Source organism: Microtus oregoni, unplaced genomic scaffold (assembly GCF_018167655.1).
Source record: "Microtus oregoni isolate MIOR12 unplaced genomic scaffold, Mior012 000007F_ref0000211, whole genome shotgun sequence".
Classification (NCBI taxonomy): domain Eukaryota; kingdom Metazoa; phylum Chordata; class Mammalia; order Rodentia; family Cricetidae; genus Microtus; species Microtus oregoni.
In genome coordinates this window covers 47,922,925-47,937,326 of record NW_024543066.1, presented here as the reverse complement: position 1 = coordinate 47,937,326, position 14,402 = coordinate 47,922,925, and the positions used below count along the sequence as shown (strand labels likewise).

Below are 14,402 nucleotides of genomic sequence, written 5' to 3'. Positions count from 1 at the left end.
ATCCAGTACCCATGTATGCATGCAGATAAAGCACATACATACACAAATTAATTAATGAATGAATTAACACTTACTATGTTGCTGAGTAAATTTACTTTGATTTCTCAGGTGAAATATCAGTAAAGATGTAGATGTGTAACTAGGTTGTAGGGAGAATGAAGAGTGGCACAATGTTTCCCCATATATTCGGTGTTTTAGATGTTAACTAATAATACCTGCTGCTCATATTTTAGTCTACAGTAGAGGACTTGGTCTTCATTTGTTTGTAAACTTGAATTCAACCATTTGATTCTGTTTTATACTGTAACATCCTCTGTATTTTGTTATCCTGTTTTTGGATTCTATTCTCCAAAATTCCTTCTATATGAGTTTATTGATTTGACTATACATTAGTAAACTGTGACAACTATCTTAGATACATGAGGTTGTTTTTTTGGTTTTAGGAAATCCTGCTTCATGTTCCCTGTCTAGTTTGCCTCTCTGTCACTGGGATAACATATGACGTAAAGCAGCTTGGGGATGGAAGAGTTTATAACATCTTATCAGTTAGACTCCTTCCTCAAGGGAGGCCACTGCAGGAGCCCAGACACAAACCTCCTAGAGTCAGGAACTGAAGCAGAGAGTATGGAAGAACACTGATGTCTGACTTGCTCCCCCATGGCTTGCTCTGCTTGCTTTCCGGTTTCTACCCTAGAACCGTCGGCATAATCTCCCATAAATGTGTGAGTCTTTCCATACTAGTCAATCAAGTAAACTCCCCTCAGGTGTGCTCTCATGGCCTTTGAGACTGCTCCTCTATTGATGCCCCTCCTCCAAGTGACTCTAGTTTGTCAGGGTCACAGAATCAACCAGTACTTTCACTACATGTTTTCTGTTTTCCTAACTCTCTACTAGTTTTGGCTTAGGCATAATTGCAAGGGAGTAGGGCTTATTGACACTGGATTGTCATTATGGGTGAGCAATGGAGCTGAATTGTTCTGACAAAAATCAGAAAAGCCACAGGGATATTTTACAAGGTAAGGATTTTAGAGCTAAAACAGACAGGGTAGAGGCTCATTTTAAATTGCAGAAAGGTTAATAAGGATCTGTGTAGTTGTGTCTCTGAAGCCTGCTCCATATTTAAACATTAAATCTTGTCATATTAACTTTTTTCTTATTTATTAGATATCATTTTCATTGGACTTGCTTACTCACTCAATTTTCTCAGTTTCTCTCATTTTATACTCCCACTGCCATTGAAATTAAAAAATGTGATACTTACATAATTTTGAATAAAAATTGATGAAAGTATTATATAAATTGATGAATTGGTTACATAAATTGTGATAAACATATAATGTAATAGACATCCATTAAAAATTGCAATTTAGACACAAGGACAGCACTCATGGTAATTTAATAATTATGTAATTTATTAATAGTTCTATATATCAGTATGATTTACTTGGTTGTTGACATGGAAAATATGCACTCTAAATGTCCATAGTAAAGACATGCTTAAGTATAATACAACACAATATTAGCAATGCTTTTACTTAATAATAATATTATGAGTAATTTTCGTTGGTATATTTTTTATATTTTGAATGTCCTAATTAATGTGTATAGCTTTTTTTTTTTTTTTTGAGACCAGGTTTCTGGAATTAGCTCTTGTAGTCCAGGCTGGTCTTGAACTCACAGAGATCTGCCTGCCTCCGCCTCCTCCGCCTCCCAAATGCTGGAATTAAAGGTGTGTGTTACCACCACCCAGCTGTGTATAGCTTTCTAAAACAAATGTTATAAATATGAGATTTCAAAAACTTTCAGATAAGTTGTTTATATAAATTTCACTAAAAATAAATGTGAGCCCACATCAAAATAAAGGTTATAAACGAAGTCTAGATTTTTTTTTTTTTGAAGCATTGTTGGCATGGAATTTTTTGACTCTTTTTTTTGTTCTTTTTTTACAAGTATACTAATAGACCCTTGTAGCCTACAGAAAACTTGTTGATGCCTACCGTGCTCTTTTAATAATTTCATTCTGCCTAGTATTCCTTCCCAATTACATAAGAAAAAAATTAATCTTTTTTTCTTTGGATTTTCATCTAGGTAATTACTTTTGGTGACTGTCTCCTCTTTATGCAATGTATCAGTCCATATCTGAAACTAGACATCCTCTGCAGTCAGAAGAACAGGAAGTAGGCATTGACCCCTTGTCCAGCTATTCACATAAGTCTGGAGGTAAGTTTTGTGTGCAAATGCTATTTGCATATGCTGGGAACTTAACAGAGGGACTTCAGTAAGTTCTGTCCACACTATAAGTGTCATCCTTTCTATGAAGTTAATCAGAATATTTTGCTAGGTATGTATAGAATCTTCTTGATGCTAATGAACATCAGAAATAGTTCCCTTTTATTGAAGGTAGAATGTAGATTAGCAAAAGTTACATTCTTGACAGTGCCTTTAGTATATACATTTTTAAATACAAAATGTCCTTTGTGAAACACGTTTTGAAGAATCATAAACTGTTGGTATTGACTTTTCAGTTAATCTACCCCTTGTCCCCACCCCCCTCACACACACATTAAATTCTGCTAAATTTAAGATAAGATCTATTTTAATTTGTTAAGATCTGCTATGACATTTTGGTAATTTTAAAAAATTGACTCCTATAATGGTTACTTCTATAGAACAAAGACTCTTTATGAAGCTTGTTTGTTTGTCTGTTTTGATGGTGTGTGTGTGTGTACGTATGTAAGACTCTTTAATGCTTTATACACACTATAAATGCCATTGATATTTTTTGCTAAAAATAGCACCTTTTGCCCTTCAAAATTATTTTGTATTTTTACTTTTTGTTACATAAGGACCTAAAAAAACTGTTTAAATTTTGGTAATATGAAAATTAATTTGTATTATTTTAGTTGAAGTGTCTCAATATGATGTTAGAAAGCCTCAAAGCTTTTATGCTGATGTTTCCCTTAAATTTATACCTGTAAGTATTTGTAATTCCATAAATGCTCTAAAAGGGAATATATATTTTTATTAGAAGTATACATAATAATTTTGCCAGTACTTTTCTGAATATTTCTTGTTTATATGCTTATTTGAGAAGATCATTTTCTGTTGTGTTTTAAGTGAATATTTTCCTCTGGGCTATTTCATTAAATATTGAACATTTTTTTAACCTGGTTAAAAACATTTTAAGCTAATTTTATCTTTTATTGTTTAAAAGAATGTGTAGTTAGTTACCTTTACTGAAAGGGATTTTCATTTATACCCTAGCCTAACATTTCTGTGACATACCAAGTTATTAGGACTGAATTGATGTTTTAAAGTGCCATTAATTCATTTACCCCAAATGTTCATTAACAATGTAAATGTATGCTGATGTTCTATGAGACAAGGAAGTGACTAATGACTCTTCCAACTAACAACACTTAAAATGAATAGAAACTTTAGATAGCTAATCTTGAAGTAATCAAGACCCTCATTCAGCTTGGCATCTCTGTATGCTCTAAAACAGCTGTCAACTGTTAAAAATATATACAAAACACACAGACATGCAGGCACATAAGGAAAGAAAGATATGTAAATATCTGTTTTTTCTAAGCCATAAAGGTTACTAACCATAGTGAGTTTTGTGTGTTGTATATGTAAACATTGTACATCAAGTACCTATTTGATCATCTTAAGTTTCCATTTTGCACACACACAAAAAATTATGTATTATATTTTCTTGAGGTTGTCATATTTACTTGATTAATCATCACCTTTGTAGTTTAATTTGTGTCTTGCATTGAGATTTTTGAAGGATTTTGAAGGTTTTTGCACATTTTTGCAGTAGACTGTAGGGGTAAAGCACCCATTTGAATTAGTAGTTTTCTTCCTGGACTCATCTGCAATTAAAAACAACCATGTTAGCAATTCCACTAGTAAAGCATTCTTCTATTTTTATCAAATCTGAGTCCAACATTTGTAAAGAAACAGTACTGTTAAATGATTTTGAGCATTCTTTTAAAATTTGGCAAAAAAATGGGATTAGAAAAAGAAAGCTACATATTTTATTTTCACTGCAGAAGAGAAAGAACTGCCCCAACATATGTGTGACACCTTAGAGCATATCTCCATATTAATTACACTTTTGATCTCATTTTTCTAAATTTTAAATACTATAGAAATATATTATGGGATATTTGTGCCTTGGCATGTTTTCTCATATGTTTAAATTACCGGCTTAAATTCAAGAGTCTTTGCTCAAAGAGTAATGATTGCTCACATACCCATAATTCCACAGAAAAAAAATACATATATTTTCTTTTTGGTTTTCAAAATTATTTGTCCTTACCATCTGACTTTAAATGATAACTCACCTGAAAATGGTTATTTTTAACTGAGCCTTGTTATCTCATTATATAGCCCTGTCTGAACAGGAACTCACTATGTAGGCAAGGTGAGTGGTCTTGAACCCACAGTGAGATGTCTGCTTCTTCTTGCTGAGTGTTGGGGTTAAAGTCATGTTTACTAATAAACAGAAAGCACGTAGACCATGTACCTAGTATTAGCTTATTTATATAAAATATTTATTGAAAGTTTAGTATCTAGGGAAAGCATATTGAATAGTAAATTGTTCCTTTTATAAAATTTACATTTAAAAATATAATTTTATTATTTGAGGATTTCATTCAATGTGTTTTGATCATACTCAGCTCTTCTTTTCTCTCACTAACTCCAGTATTACACCTCTCCAACCCCCCAACTTTGTGTCCTCTTTTTTTTTTTTCTGTAATAATTTTTTAGGCCCAATTTGTGCTGCTCATAAACTTGTGGATGTGATGCCATCTGCTGCATCTTTGTGGACACACCAAGGTCCACGCCCTTAAAGAAAAGGGATTCACTTGCTCTCAGCAGCTAGCTGCCTCCCATGTTGACAGGGTTGGTCTTGTGTGTCTTACCGAATGATGTAAGCCAGACCCAGAGAGACAGTGGTCTCATGTTCTCACCCATATGTTGACATTAGCATCAAATCTTTATGTTTGTGTTTCTAACGTGCAAGAAACAGAAAATTCTAACCTGTGGAATTCAGAAAACTCAAGCCATTGGTGGGGAGTGATCTAAAAGGAGGGTATAGTAGAATGTGAGTGTATGAAAGGAAAATGGAAGATAAAAGTGCGGGAGGGTTCGGTAAGTAGAGGAAAGAGAAAAAGTCACATGGAGACCTGCTACTTTAAGAGCTTTGCGTATCATTTTAAAGAATTTCATAATGTTCCTCCCTGAAGCCAGAGGTTGGTAAATACAAAACGCAGTGTCAGGTGTGGGATACCTCCTCTCAATTTAGGTGCCCCAGAGACCCCAAACATTACAGGCTATTGACATGCTTCTTTGATTGATTGGTTGGTTGGTTTGGTGTTTTGTTTTGTTTGGTTTGGTTAGGTTGGTTTTTGAGACAGGGTTTCTTTGTGTAACCCTGGCTGACCTAGAACTAGCTCTGTAGATCTCTTGGTTGCCCATCAGAAGTCACATTTTACTTTTCGAGAGATAATAAACATTGACAAATTAAGTACAGAAATAAAGGGGATAAAATCAGTGCTAACAATTAAAATAGGATAGTATTGCAATGAGTACTTAAAATTGTCAGGAGTCTTCTAAGAAATTGGGGATTTTGCTGTATGTGAATGACAGGATTCCAGGCATGTAAAGATGGTATCTGTGGGAGGAGTGCCAGATCTCTAAACAAAGAGTTTGTACTAAGTAAGTCCCCAGGAAAGGAGTAAACTTGATAGGAAGGGAGCTTTCTATTTACTTGGCACCAAGGCTAACTATTAGCAAAATGGCATAGAATAGGCTAGGTTAGGGTACTTGTAAACCTGGCCAAGAAAGGTAGATTCATTTTGTATAAACTGAGAATTATTAAATGGTTATCTAATATACTGTTATGTCGGTGGACCCTATAAGTTCTTCGTGGGGGTCATTTAGTCTTCTGATTTTATGGCATTAAATGATGGCTCTGTTATGATTTTAGGATATCTTTAAAATGTGTTTTCATATTGCTGTCTTCCAAAGGAATATGTTTATTTCCTTAAAATTTTAATAACTTAGTTTGAGCAGTTTAATGGTGAAATAGGTTTTGTTAGTCAGGGAATAAATGATACTATGATATTTCACATGTATCTGAAGATTTTTTTGTATGATTCATTATGTAGCACGTAATCATATTATTAAAACATAATGAGTATATGCAATCTAGCTAGACCTTTCATGTTGTTCCGAGGTGTGCGTACGAGGATGTGTACACTTGCACACGTGAGCTTGTACATCTGCATGTAATCATTATTTTCCTCCTGCTGATGTAAGGGAAAATACATTCCTCTAGGAAATATTAGAAGAATGTGTTTAATGCTCTTCAATTTAATTTGCTAGTATCACAATTAATACAATTAGGGTCACTTTAAATGAAACTATTAGCAAATTGACTAATTTACTTTAACAATGTCAATGTGTTCTCACAATTACTTTTGCTTTAATTAGTGTACAAGCTATTATTTAGTAGCATACTTCACATAGAAAAATGCAGTAATGAATTCTTACCTCTATTAAAGAAAAACTTTTAATGGCCTAACTAATTTTTATACAAGAGCTGTTAGCTATAAAGTATTGGAAGACACATGGAAAATCAGAAAGCAAAGCTTGCAAAAATGTAAATAAAACATTTCTTGGTAGTTTTCAGGCTTGCCATTTTATGTCCTATTTATCATTGTGTTAATAGTATTTAAAAGTTGTTAATAATTGTTAGGGCAAGGAACGTGTCCTGGACAGCCTTAGTAATGTTGAGTTTAATTTTGTCTTTGCTTTCTATTGCTGTAGCATTTCAATTTAAGAATATAATAAAGTCACTTTCACTTAACTACCTTAGTGGAGGAGAATTTATATGTTTGTACAATATAAAATAGGCAAAATAATTCTCAAAAGGACTTTGGCTTTATATACTAATCTGGGTATTTTTTTACTTTAGAATTAAGTCTTGAATTCTGAAAAAGTTTCTTGGAAGGACATACAAAGTAGTTTACCACTCCTGTGAGTCTCTTAAAAAATACTTATTTTTGTTTATGGATATGGGTGTGTTTCTGTGTTAGTGTTTGGCACATATATGTAGGTATCTATGGAAACCCCAAAGCACTATTAGATTCCTTGGATCTGTAACTACAGGGAGTTGTGAACTACCTGATCTACCTGCTGGGAGTGAACTTAGGTCCTTTGGACGAGCAGCATATTTATAAATAGATAGGATCCATATCACTGAATATAATAATTTTAAATTGAGACTCTTTGGTCTAGTTTAATCAATTCACTAAATTTCTGCTACTTTAGGTGTCTATCCTTTTTGGCCCGTTACTAAGAGAAAAATTTATAAAGATACAAATTTAAAAATAGAGCATATGTAATAGGTAATTAGGTATTACATATTTAATGAAAAATGTGAGAATCTTGGAGGATGCACAGAGTGAAAAGTTAATTACATCTCATTCCATCGAGATTCAGAACTGTCTTTTTTCTACTTTCTGCCAGCTTCCATGCCCTCACTAGAAACATTCTCTTTCCTTCCATTCTGTGCCCACCCCACTTCCACAGCTCTACTTTTTCTTTCCTTCCTCCTCTTCCCCATTACAAATGGTATTCACAATAGATTTAAATAGAGAAACATGTTGCAAGGAGGGCCCTTGTTGTTTCCCAGCTGCCTGGCTGGCTTAGACCCAAAATAATCATGCAGAAACTGTATTAATTAAATCACTGCTTGGCCCATTAACTCTAGCTTCTTATTGGCTCTTAAATCTTAATTTAACCCATTTCTGTTAATCTATGTATCACCACGTGGCTGTGGCTTACCTACTAAAGTCCCATGCTGCTCCAGAGGGTTACATGGCTTCTCTCTTACTCTGCCCTCTTTCTCCCAGCATTCAGCCTAGCTTTCCCTGCCTACCTAAGTTCTGCCCTGCCATAGGTCCAAACAGTTTCTTTATTCATTAATGGTAATCACTGCACACACAAGTGACTGCCACATCAGAAACAGATTTTTTTTTTATTAAAGCATTAATTGGTCTTCTCTCAACCCTTGCTAGTTTTTGTACTATTTATTTACTTTTGAAACAGGGTCTCACTATGGGACCCTGACTGGCCTGAGACTCTCCTTGTAAACCAGCCAGGCTTCAAACTCACAGGTGTGTCTATCTTTCTCTGCCTCCAGAGTGCCAGAATTATAGGCATGAACTAGCATATCTGGCTTGTAGTTTTTATTCTTAACATTCTCTGTGTTTTCTGGAAATTGTCTTGTACCTTTTTGAAATAATGTCATTTGCATTTGAAATGTTTGATCTTTCTTGTAAGTCAAGATCAGTTTGCCTTGTGTTAGAGCTACACCATTTCAGAAGCAATTCCCAAGCCTGTACTATATCCCTTGCTGTTTGGACTGACTAAAAGAACACCCTAGAAGACTCTACATCTATCTAATCACTTTTCAACAATAAGACATGTCTTCTCTTTAAAGTTCAGTGTGTTTCCAGAATAGTCAATATATTGTTGAAAGAGTAAGAAAAAACTAAAAATGGATGAGCAGAAGAGGAACCAAAGTCACTGCTTTACTGGATATGTCATCGCCTGTTGTCAGAAACTAGAGAAGAAGGTACAATACAGTTCACAAACCATAGTGTTCATTTTTGTCTTCCAGCAAACCAACATCAGCTCTCAGTATATCAGAGGCCCTTAAGTTCTTTGATCTTGTAATCGAACCTTAGGTTTTTTGTTTTTACTGTTTTTCCCAATTATGACATCAGGTTTCATTCTGAAAAGTAATGTTCCACATCAATTTGTAATGAAGTAGTATTGCATTCCTTACTCTTTGTGTCTTTTGGGATAAACTGTAAAGGGAAGGCTTAGACATCAAGACTGGAACTCGACCTTTGGTTCTTTAACTAATTCCAGTCAGGGAAAATATGGACAATATGTTCACAAAGAGGGACATTTTCTTTTTTCTTATTTTAATTTTATTTATTATTTTTAAAAGAAAATAAACTATTTTTTAAATTATGCCTACCCATCCAAGTTCCCACTCCTTCCCCTCCTCCCATTCCTTCCACTTACACCTCCACCAAACCCCCATCCACTCCTCAGAAAGGGTAAGGCACATTGCTTTGGGGAAGGTCCAAGGCCCTCCCTAGTCTATCTAGGCTGAGCAAGGAGAATAGGTTCCCAAAAAGCCAGTACATGCAGCAGGGATAAATCCTGGTGCCACTGCCAGTGGCCCCGCAGCCTGCCCTAGCCATGCAATTTTCAGTCACATTCAGAGGAACTAATTTGGTCCTATGCTTGTTCCTTCCCTGTCCAGCTGTGTTGGTAAGCTCCCATTAGCCCAGGTAGACTGTTTCAGTGGGTGCCCCCATCATTGTCATGACCTCTTTGTATATTCTCACTCCTCCCACTTCTCAACTGGACTTTGGGAGCTCAGCCCAGTGCTCCAATGTGGGTCTCTGCCTCTGTTTCCATCAGTTGCTAGATGAAGGTTCTATAGTGACATTTAAGATAGTCATCAATCTGACTACAGGGCAAGGCCAGTTCAGGCACCCTCTCCTCTATTGCTTAGGGTCTTAGCTGGGGTCATCCTTGTGGATTCCTGGGTATTTCTCTAGAGCCAGGTTTCTTGCTAACCCCATAATGGCTGAGGGACATTTTCTTCAACCATTCATTTTGAGAGAAACTCATGGGATAAAATTATGATTTTAAAACAGTTATTTTTGCATAAGTTCTTAATAGTTACTATGGTTTTATTTAATATATAATATGACAAACTGATACAAAGACAATGTTTATTAGCTGTTAGGTTAAATTATGTTTAATGTAGTTGTCAGGCATAATATTATAATTAAATATTTAGTAGTGAAAATTTAACTTTATGTTAAAATTAAGATCACAAGTAATTCGGTAACATATTAAAAATAAATCTTTTGATAAACTTCCCAAATTATATATTCAATACTTGATATTTTTGTGTATTCTATTCTTAATTATTTAGGAATGATTAGTTTGATATATGTATGTGTGTTAATACTGTATAGCAATATGTGATGCTGTAAAATAACATAATTATTTGCATATATATCAATAAAAATTTAAAATTTGAAAAGTCAGTGAACTTTAATAAGAGCAGAAATTTGGGTCATGGCCTAATCGTTGAAATGTGCAGTTCTGAGTCTTGTTTTTAAGTCAGAGTCATGTCATATTTGTTGGGAGACAAAAGAGAATAGTTGTCATTTAATATGTTTTAGAGTTCAATCTATGAAAATAATTGAGATCAAATGTAGAGTTTTCCAGAAAATGTTGGGAGATGAGAGGCTCAGTTTATGTAAAAAGATCCTTAAAGAATGGTTTTGAGTTGCATCATTGATTCAAAATTGAAATAATTATTTATAATGTAATTTTAGAGGTAATATTATATTACAATTCTTTCAGAATACTAATAGGTACTGTCTTATGAAAAAGAGATTTCATTTATTCAGATACCAGTTTTAAGGGGAAGTGATGAAACATTTACAAGCTTGGTAAGTTTTGCCATTTAAACATATGCATGCCATGCACACTTACACACACATTGGGTGTATATTTATGCACAATCTGGCCTTTTAACAAAGAAAAATATGACTATGTTTGGGCTGCCACTGATAGGAAAAAAACAGCTGAGACTTTAATGAACACCATACTGAGGGCATGTAGGACATAAGGCAAATTAAGTAGGTTACAAACTGCACATCTTCTATTTAGATACAGAGATCTCCCCAGTCCTGACAATTAGTTGGACAGGCAAAGCAGGCAGATAGACAGAAACAGAAGGAGATCATTTGTATCAATTTGAGAAACAGAGATAGTAATGAAAGAAAATTGCCACACAGCTCTTTCCTGGTGAAGATGTTCTTCCTGTTTTCACCAAAAATAAACTCATTTGGTTAAATACAACCTCCTTTTTTATTTACAAATAAAGACCAAAAATAATTTTGTTGTTGTTTTGTGTTTTAGAAAAGATGTTCTGGACACTTAAATTTTAGTCTTAGTAATGTGATAGTATTGTTTAAACTCTAAATATGAATTTTCTGTTCTGGAAAACCCTTTCAAAGTATAGGAGTTTTAGCTGTGGAAACCTAAATACATTAATGATGACAAAGAAGTTTCTTTTGTAACATTTCTTGGTGAAGCAAACACAAATGTTGCAGGGCCATTTTAATTTGCCCCTTTAACTGAATAATTCTTTGTTATTATTCACGTCATTTTTAATTATATTTCTATTATTTAAAGAAAACTGTATGGGAAACATTTACATATTTGCTTTAGCTTATGTATTACATTCTAAAATGTGTTACTCATGTTTAGGGTTTGAACTTTTTTTTCTACAAAATCAAGTCCTTTTCAGCTTTCAGAGAAAGTATATATTCCAAGATCATTTACTTTGTATCTTAAAACATAAAAAAAAAGGAATGATTTGTTTGCCAATAAATAAACAGTTGAAATATTTTCAGGTCATTCTTTTTTCAGCCTTATGATGATTTGGAATGTTACATTTTTGAACTATTATTTTTATGGGAATTTTGATTTTCTCTTCATGTGTTTTCTCTGTGTTGTGTGTGGCATATGGGAATGTGTGTATATAAGCAGGTAGACATGCCCATGTCCTTGCATGTGGAGAGTAGAGGATGACTTTGTGTTCCACTCTTTGTTACTTCTGCCTAATTCTCCCACCACTGGACCTGGAGCTCATGGTTGAGGTTAGCCTGGATCTCCCGGTCTTCATCTCTGTGGTTATAGGTGCATACTGCCTTCCAGAGCTTTGGATGTGGGCCCTAAGGGTTTGAGCTTAGGTTTGCTTGCTTGCACAGAAGTTGCTGTTACCTACTGACCTGTCTCCTCCTTCCTCAGAATTTAATTTAAAAATTATATTTGCTTCAGAAAAGGTTTGTGGTACAGTTTGAGACATTAATCTATAAATGACTTTTTGTTTGATCTTCTAAGAAGGAAATAAGAGGGAAGTCTTTTTAATGTGTTATTATATAGTACTTTAAAATAGAACTTTGTAAATTTTAGTATTTTTTCATAGAATGTTTCCTGCAGTACACCTTTAAATATTTTACACTTTAGTTTATAGATGTTTGCACAATGGCTTTTATGAGTTCAGTGTCTTAAAAGAATTAATACATGTTTGGCATACACGTGACACTATTATTTCATGCTATTAGTAAATAGTGTATTAGTTATCTTTGCTCCTTTTCACACATTCTCTGAACTAAATAAAAGAAAGTGATAAGAATTTACTCTGGGGCTAGCTCTGGCTGCTCTTCCAGAGGACTTAGGTTTAATATCTAGCACCCAATTGGCAGATCACAACCATCCTTAATTCCAGTTTCAGAAGATCTGACATCCTCACACAGAATACATGCAATCAAAACAGCAATGCACATAAAATAAAAATAACGAGTAAATAAAAGAATTTACTCTGATTCATGACAAAATAAGTCATTCAGCGCTCTCACTCATTGTTGGATTTGTTTCTGTGTCAATATCATGGCTGAATATTAAATGAGTGACTGAGCCACAGTTTCATTTCCTACCAAACCACTTACCATTAAGTTTCATGAGAGAGTCAGCACTTTATGAGAACAAAAAGTGTCAGGTTTCAGGAGGCTTACAGTAACTGTTGCCACCTGTCAAGGTAATTAAGTGAGGGGTAGTGGTACATGCCATTCATCCCAGCACTCTGAATACAAAGGCAGGTTAGGCTAGTTTGAGGCTAGCCTGGTCTACCAAAGTATCTGTGAGTGGGCCAGGCCTACCTCAAACTCCCAGAGCCTATGATTTGAGACCCTGGCTAAAACAAACAAACAGCCAATAGTTATCATTATATTCAGTGAGGAAAAATAGAAGTTTTCTAAAATCTAACGGGCTATGGACTGACTCTACCTGCTACTGACCTAAGATAGGTACAAACATAGCCCAATACAAGTTATAAATTTGCACATTATTATATTTGGTAATATTGTTGTTAATGACTTAATTGTACATTTCTAAACTTTGCAAATGACAATTTATCATTGCATTGTCAGAAGGCTTGATGTGCTTTCTAGAACAAGAGAAGGATGCCTCTTTACCACTTTCTTTTATCCTTGAAAGACCCAGATCTACTCAGGCAGAATTTGATGCCCTTTTGGTTTTGAAGACTGAAAAAGATGAAGGCAAATAATCCTTGTTTATAGATGGCATGGCTGTTGATAGTTGTTGAAGTGAGAATGGCCTCCACGGACTCATGCATTTGAATGCTTGGTACCTAGTTGATCTGTTGGGAGATCCTATGAAGGTGTGTCCTTGCTGGTATATGTAATCACTGTGGGCAGGTTAATGCATTTAAAGTTGCACGCCACCCCAGTTTGCTCTCTCTGCTTTGTACTTGTGATTGAGATGAGCTCTCAGCTTCTGCTTCTTGCTGCCATACCTTCCTGCCACGATGGGCTCTAATCCCTAGAGAACACTAAACCCAGATAACTCTTTGTTCTCTCAGCTGCCTTGGCTGAGGTGTTCTATTACAGCAACAGATGAGTGACTAATATTCATATATAGAGAGATCACCAGGAACTCCACACACATTAAAAACCCTACAAACTAATGTGGGAATTTATTAAAGTTGCATGTACAAAATTTTACATGCCTACACCAGTAACATCTTTATTTACTAGTAGCTAATTAAACAAAATACCAAGGATTGCATTTAGCTGGGTGGTGATGGCACTTTTATCCTTTAATCCCAGCACTCAGGAGACAGAGACAAGCTGATCTTTGTGAGTTTGAGGCCACCCTGATCTACAGAGCTAGTTTCAGGACAGGCTCTAAAGTACAGAGAAACCCTGCCTTTACAAAAATAATTTTAAATAGCTACACAAACAAAAATATGTAGAACTAAATCTAAGTCAGGATATGAAAATTAATACAAAGAAAACTATCAAATTATGAGCATTTAGAAATGGAATGGGACAGAGAATAGTGAAAAAGATTGGTTTTATGTATTGAAAGGTTCAATAACATTGGAATTTCAATATTACCTCTATATAGTCTACAAATTCTATATAGTCCATATTAAGTAGCAACTAGAACTAGAAAAGTACTTATAAAATTTGTATGGGACATGCATACACACCACACACACCCACACCCCAATATACACCCCAGTAGCCCAAGCCATCTTTAAACAAATAGAAGAGTACAGATGAGAGTCCATTTTACATATATGACAAAGCTATCATAATCTAAGCATCATTGGATTTCATAAACATAGCCAGAAAGTGCTAGAAATATAGCTTAGTGAGTGAAGTGCCTGTAAGAGGACTTGGGTTTGATTT

At 34.7% G+C, this 14,402-nt stretch overlaps 1 protein-coding gene across 5 annotated transcripts in view; it reads left to right on the top strand.

Annotated features, from left to right (window-relative positions):
- Window positions 1–14,402, top strand: part of Tbc1d5 (TBC1 domain family member 5) — a 452,807-nt gene that overhangs the window by 146,916 nt on the left and 291,489 nt on the right. For 4 of the 5 annotated variants that reach the window (XR_005974648.1, XM_041656297.1, XM_041656299.1 and 1 more), the window contains one exon: window positions 2,089–2,220. Coding sequence is in view for 4 of the 5 variants with exons in the window: in XM_041656297.1 (XP_041512231.1) it covers window positions 2,124–2,220 (97 nt within the window). In the remaining variant the exon portion in view is untranslated. Of the gene's footprint in view, window positions 1–665; window positions 723–2,088; window positions 2,221–14,402 lie in introns of those variants that run through there. The other variant, XM_041656298.1, reaches the window with a different exon arrangement.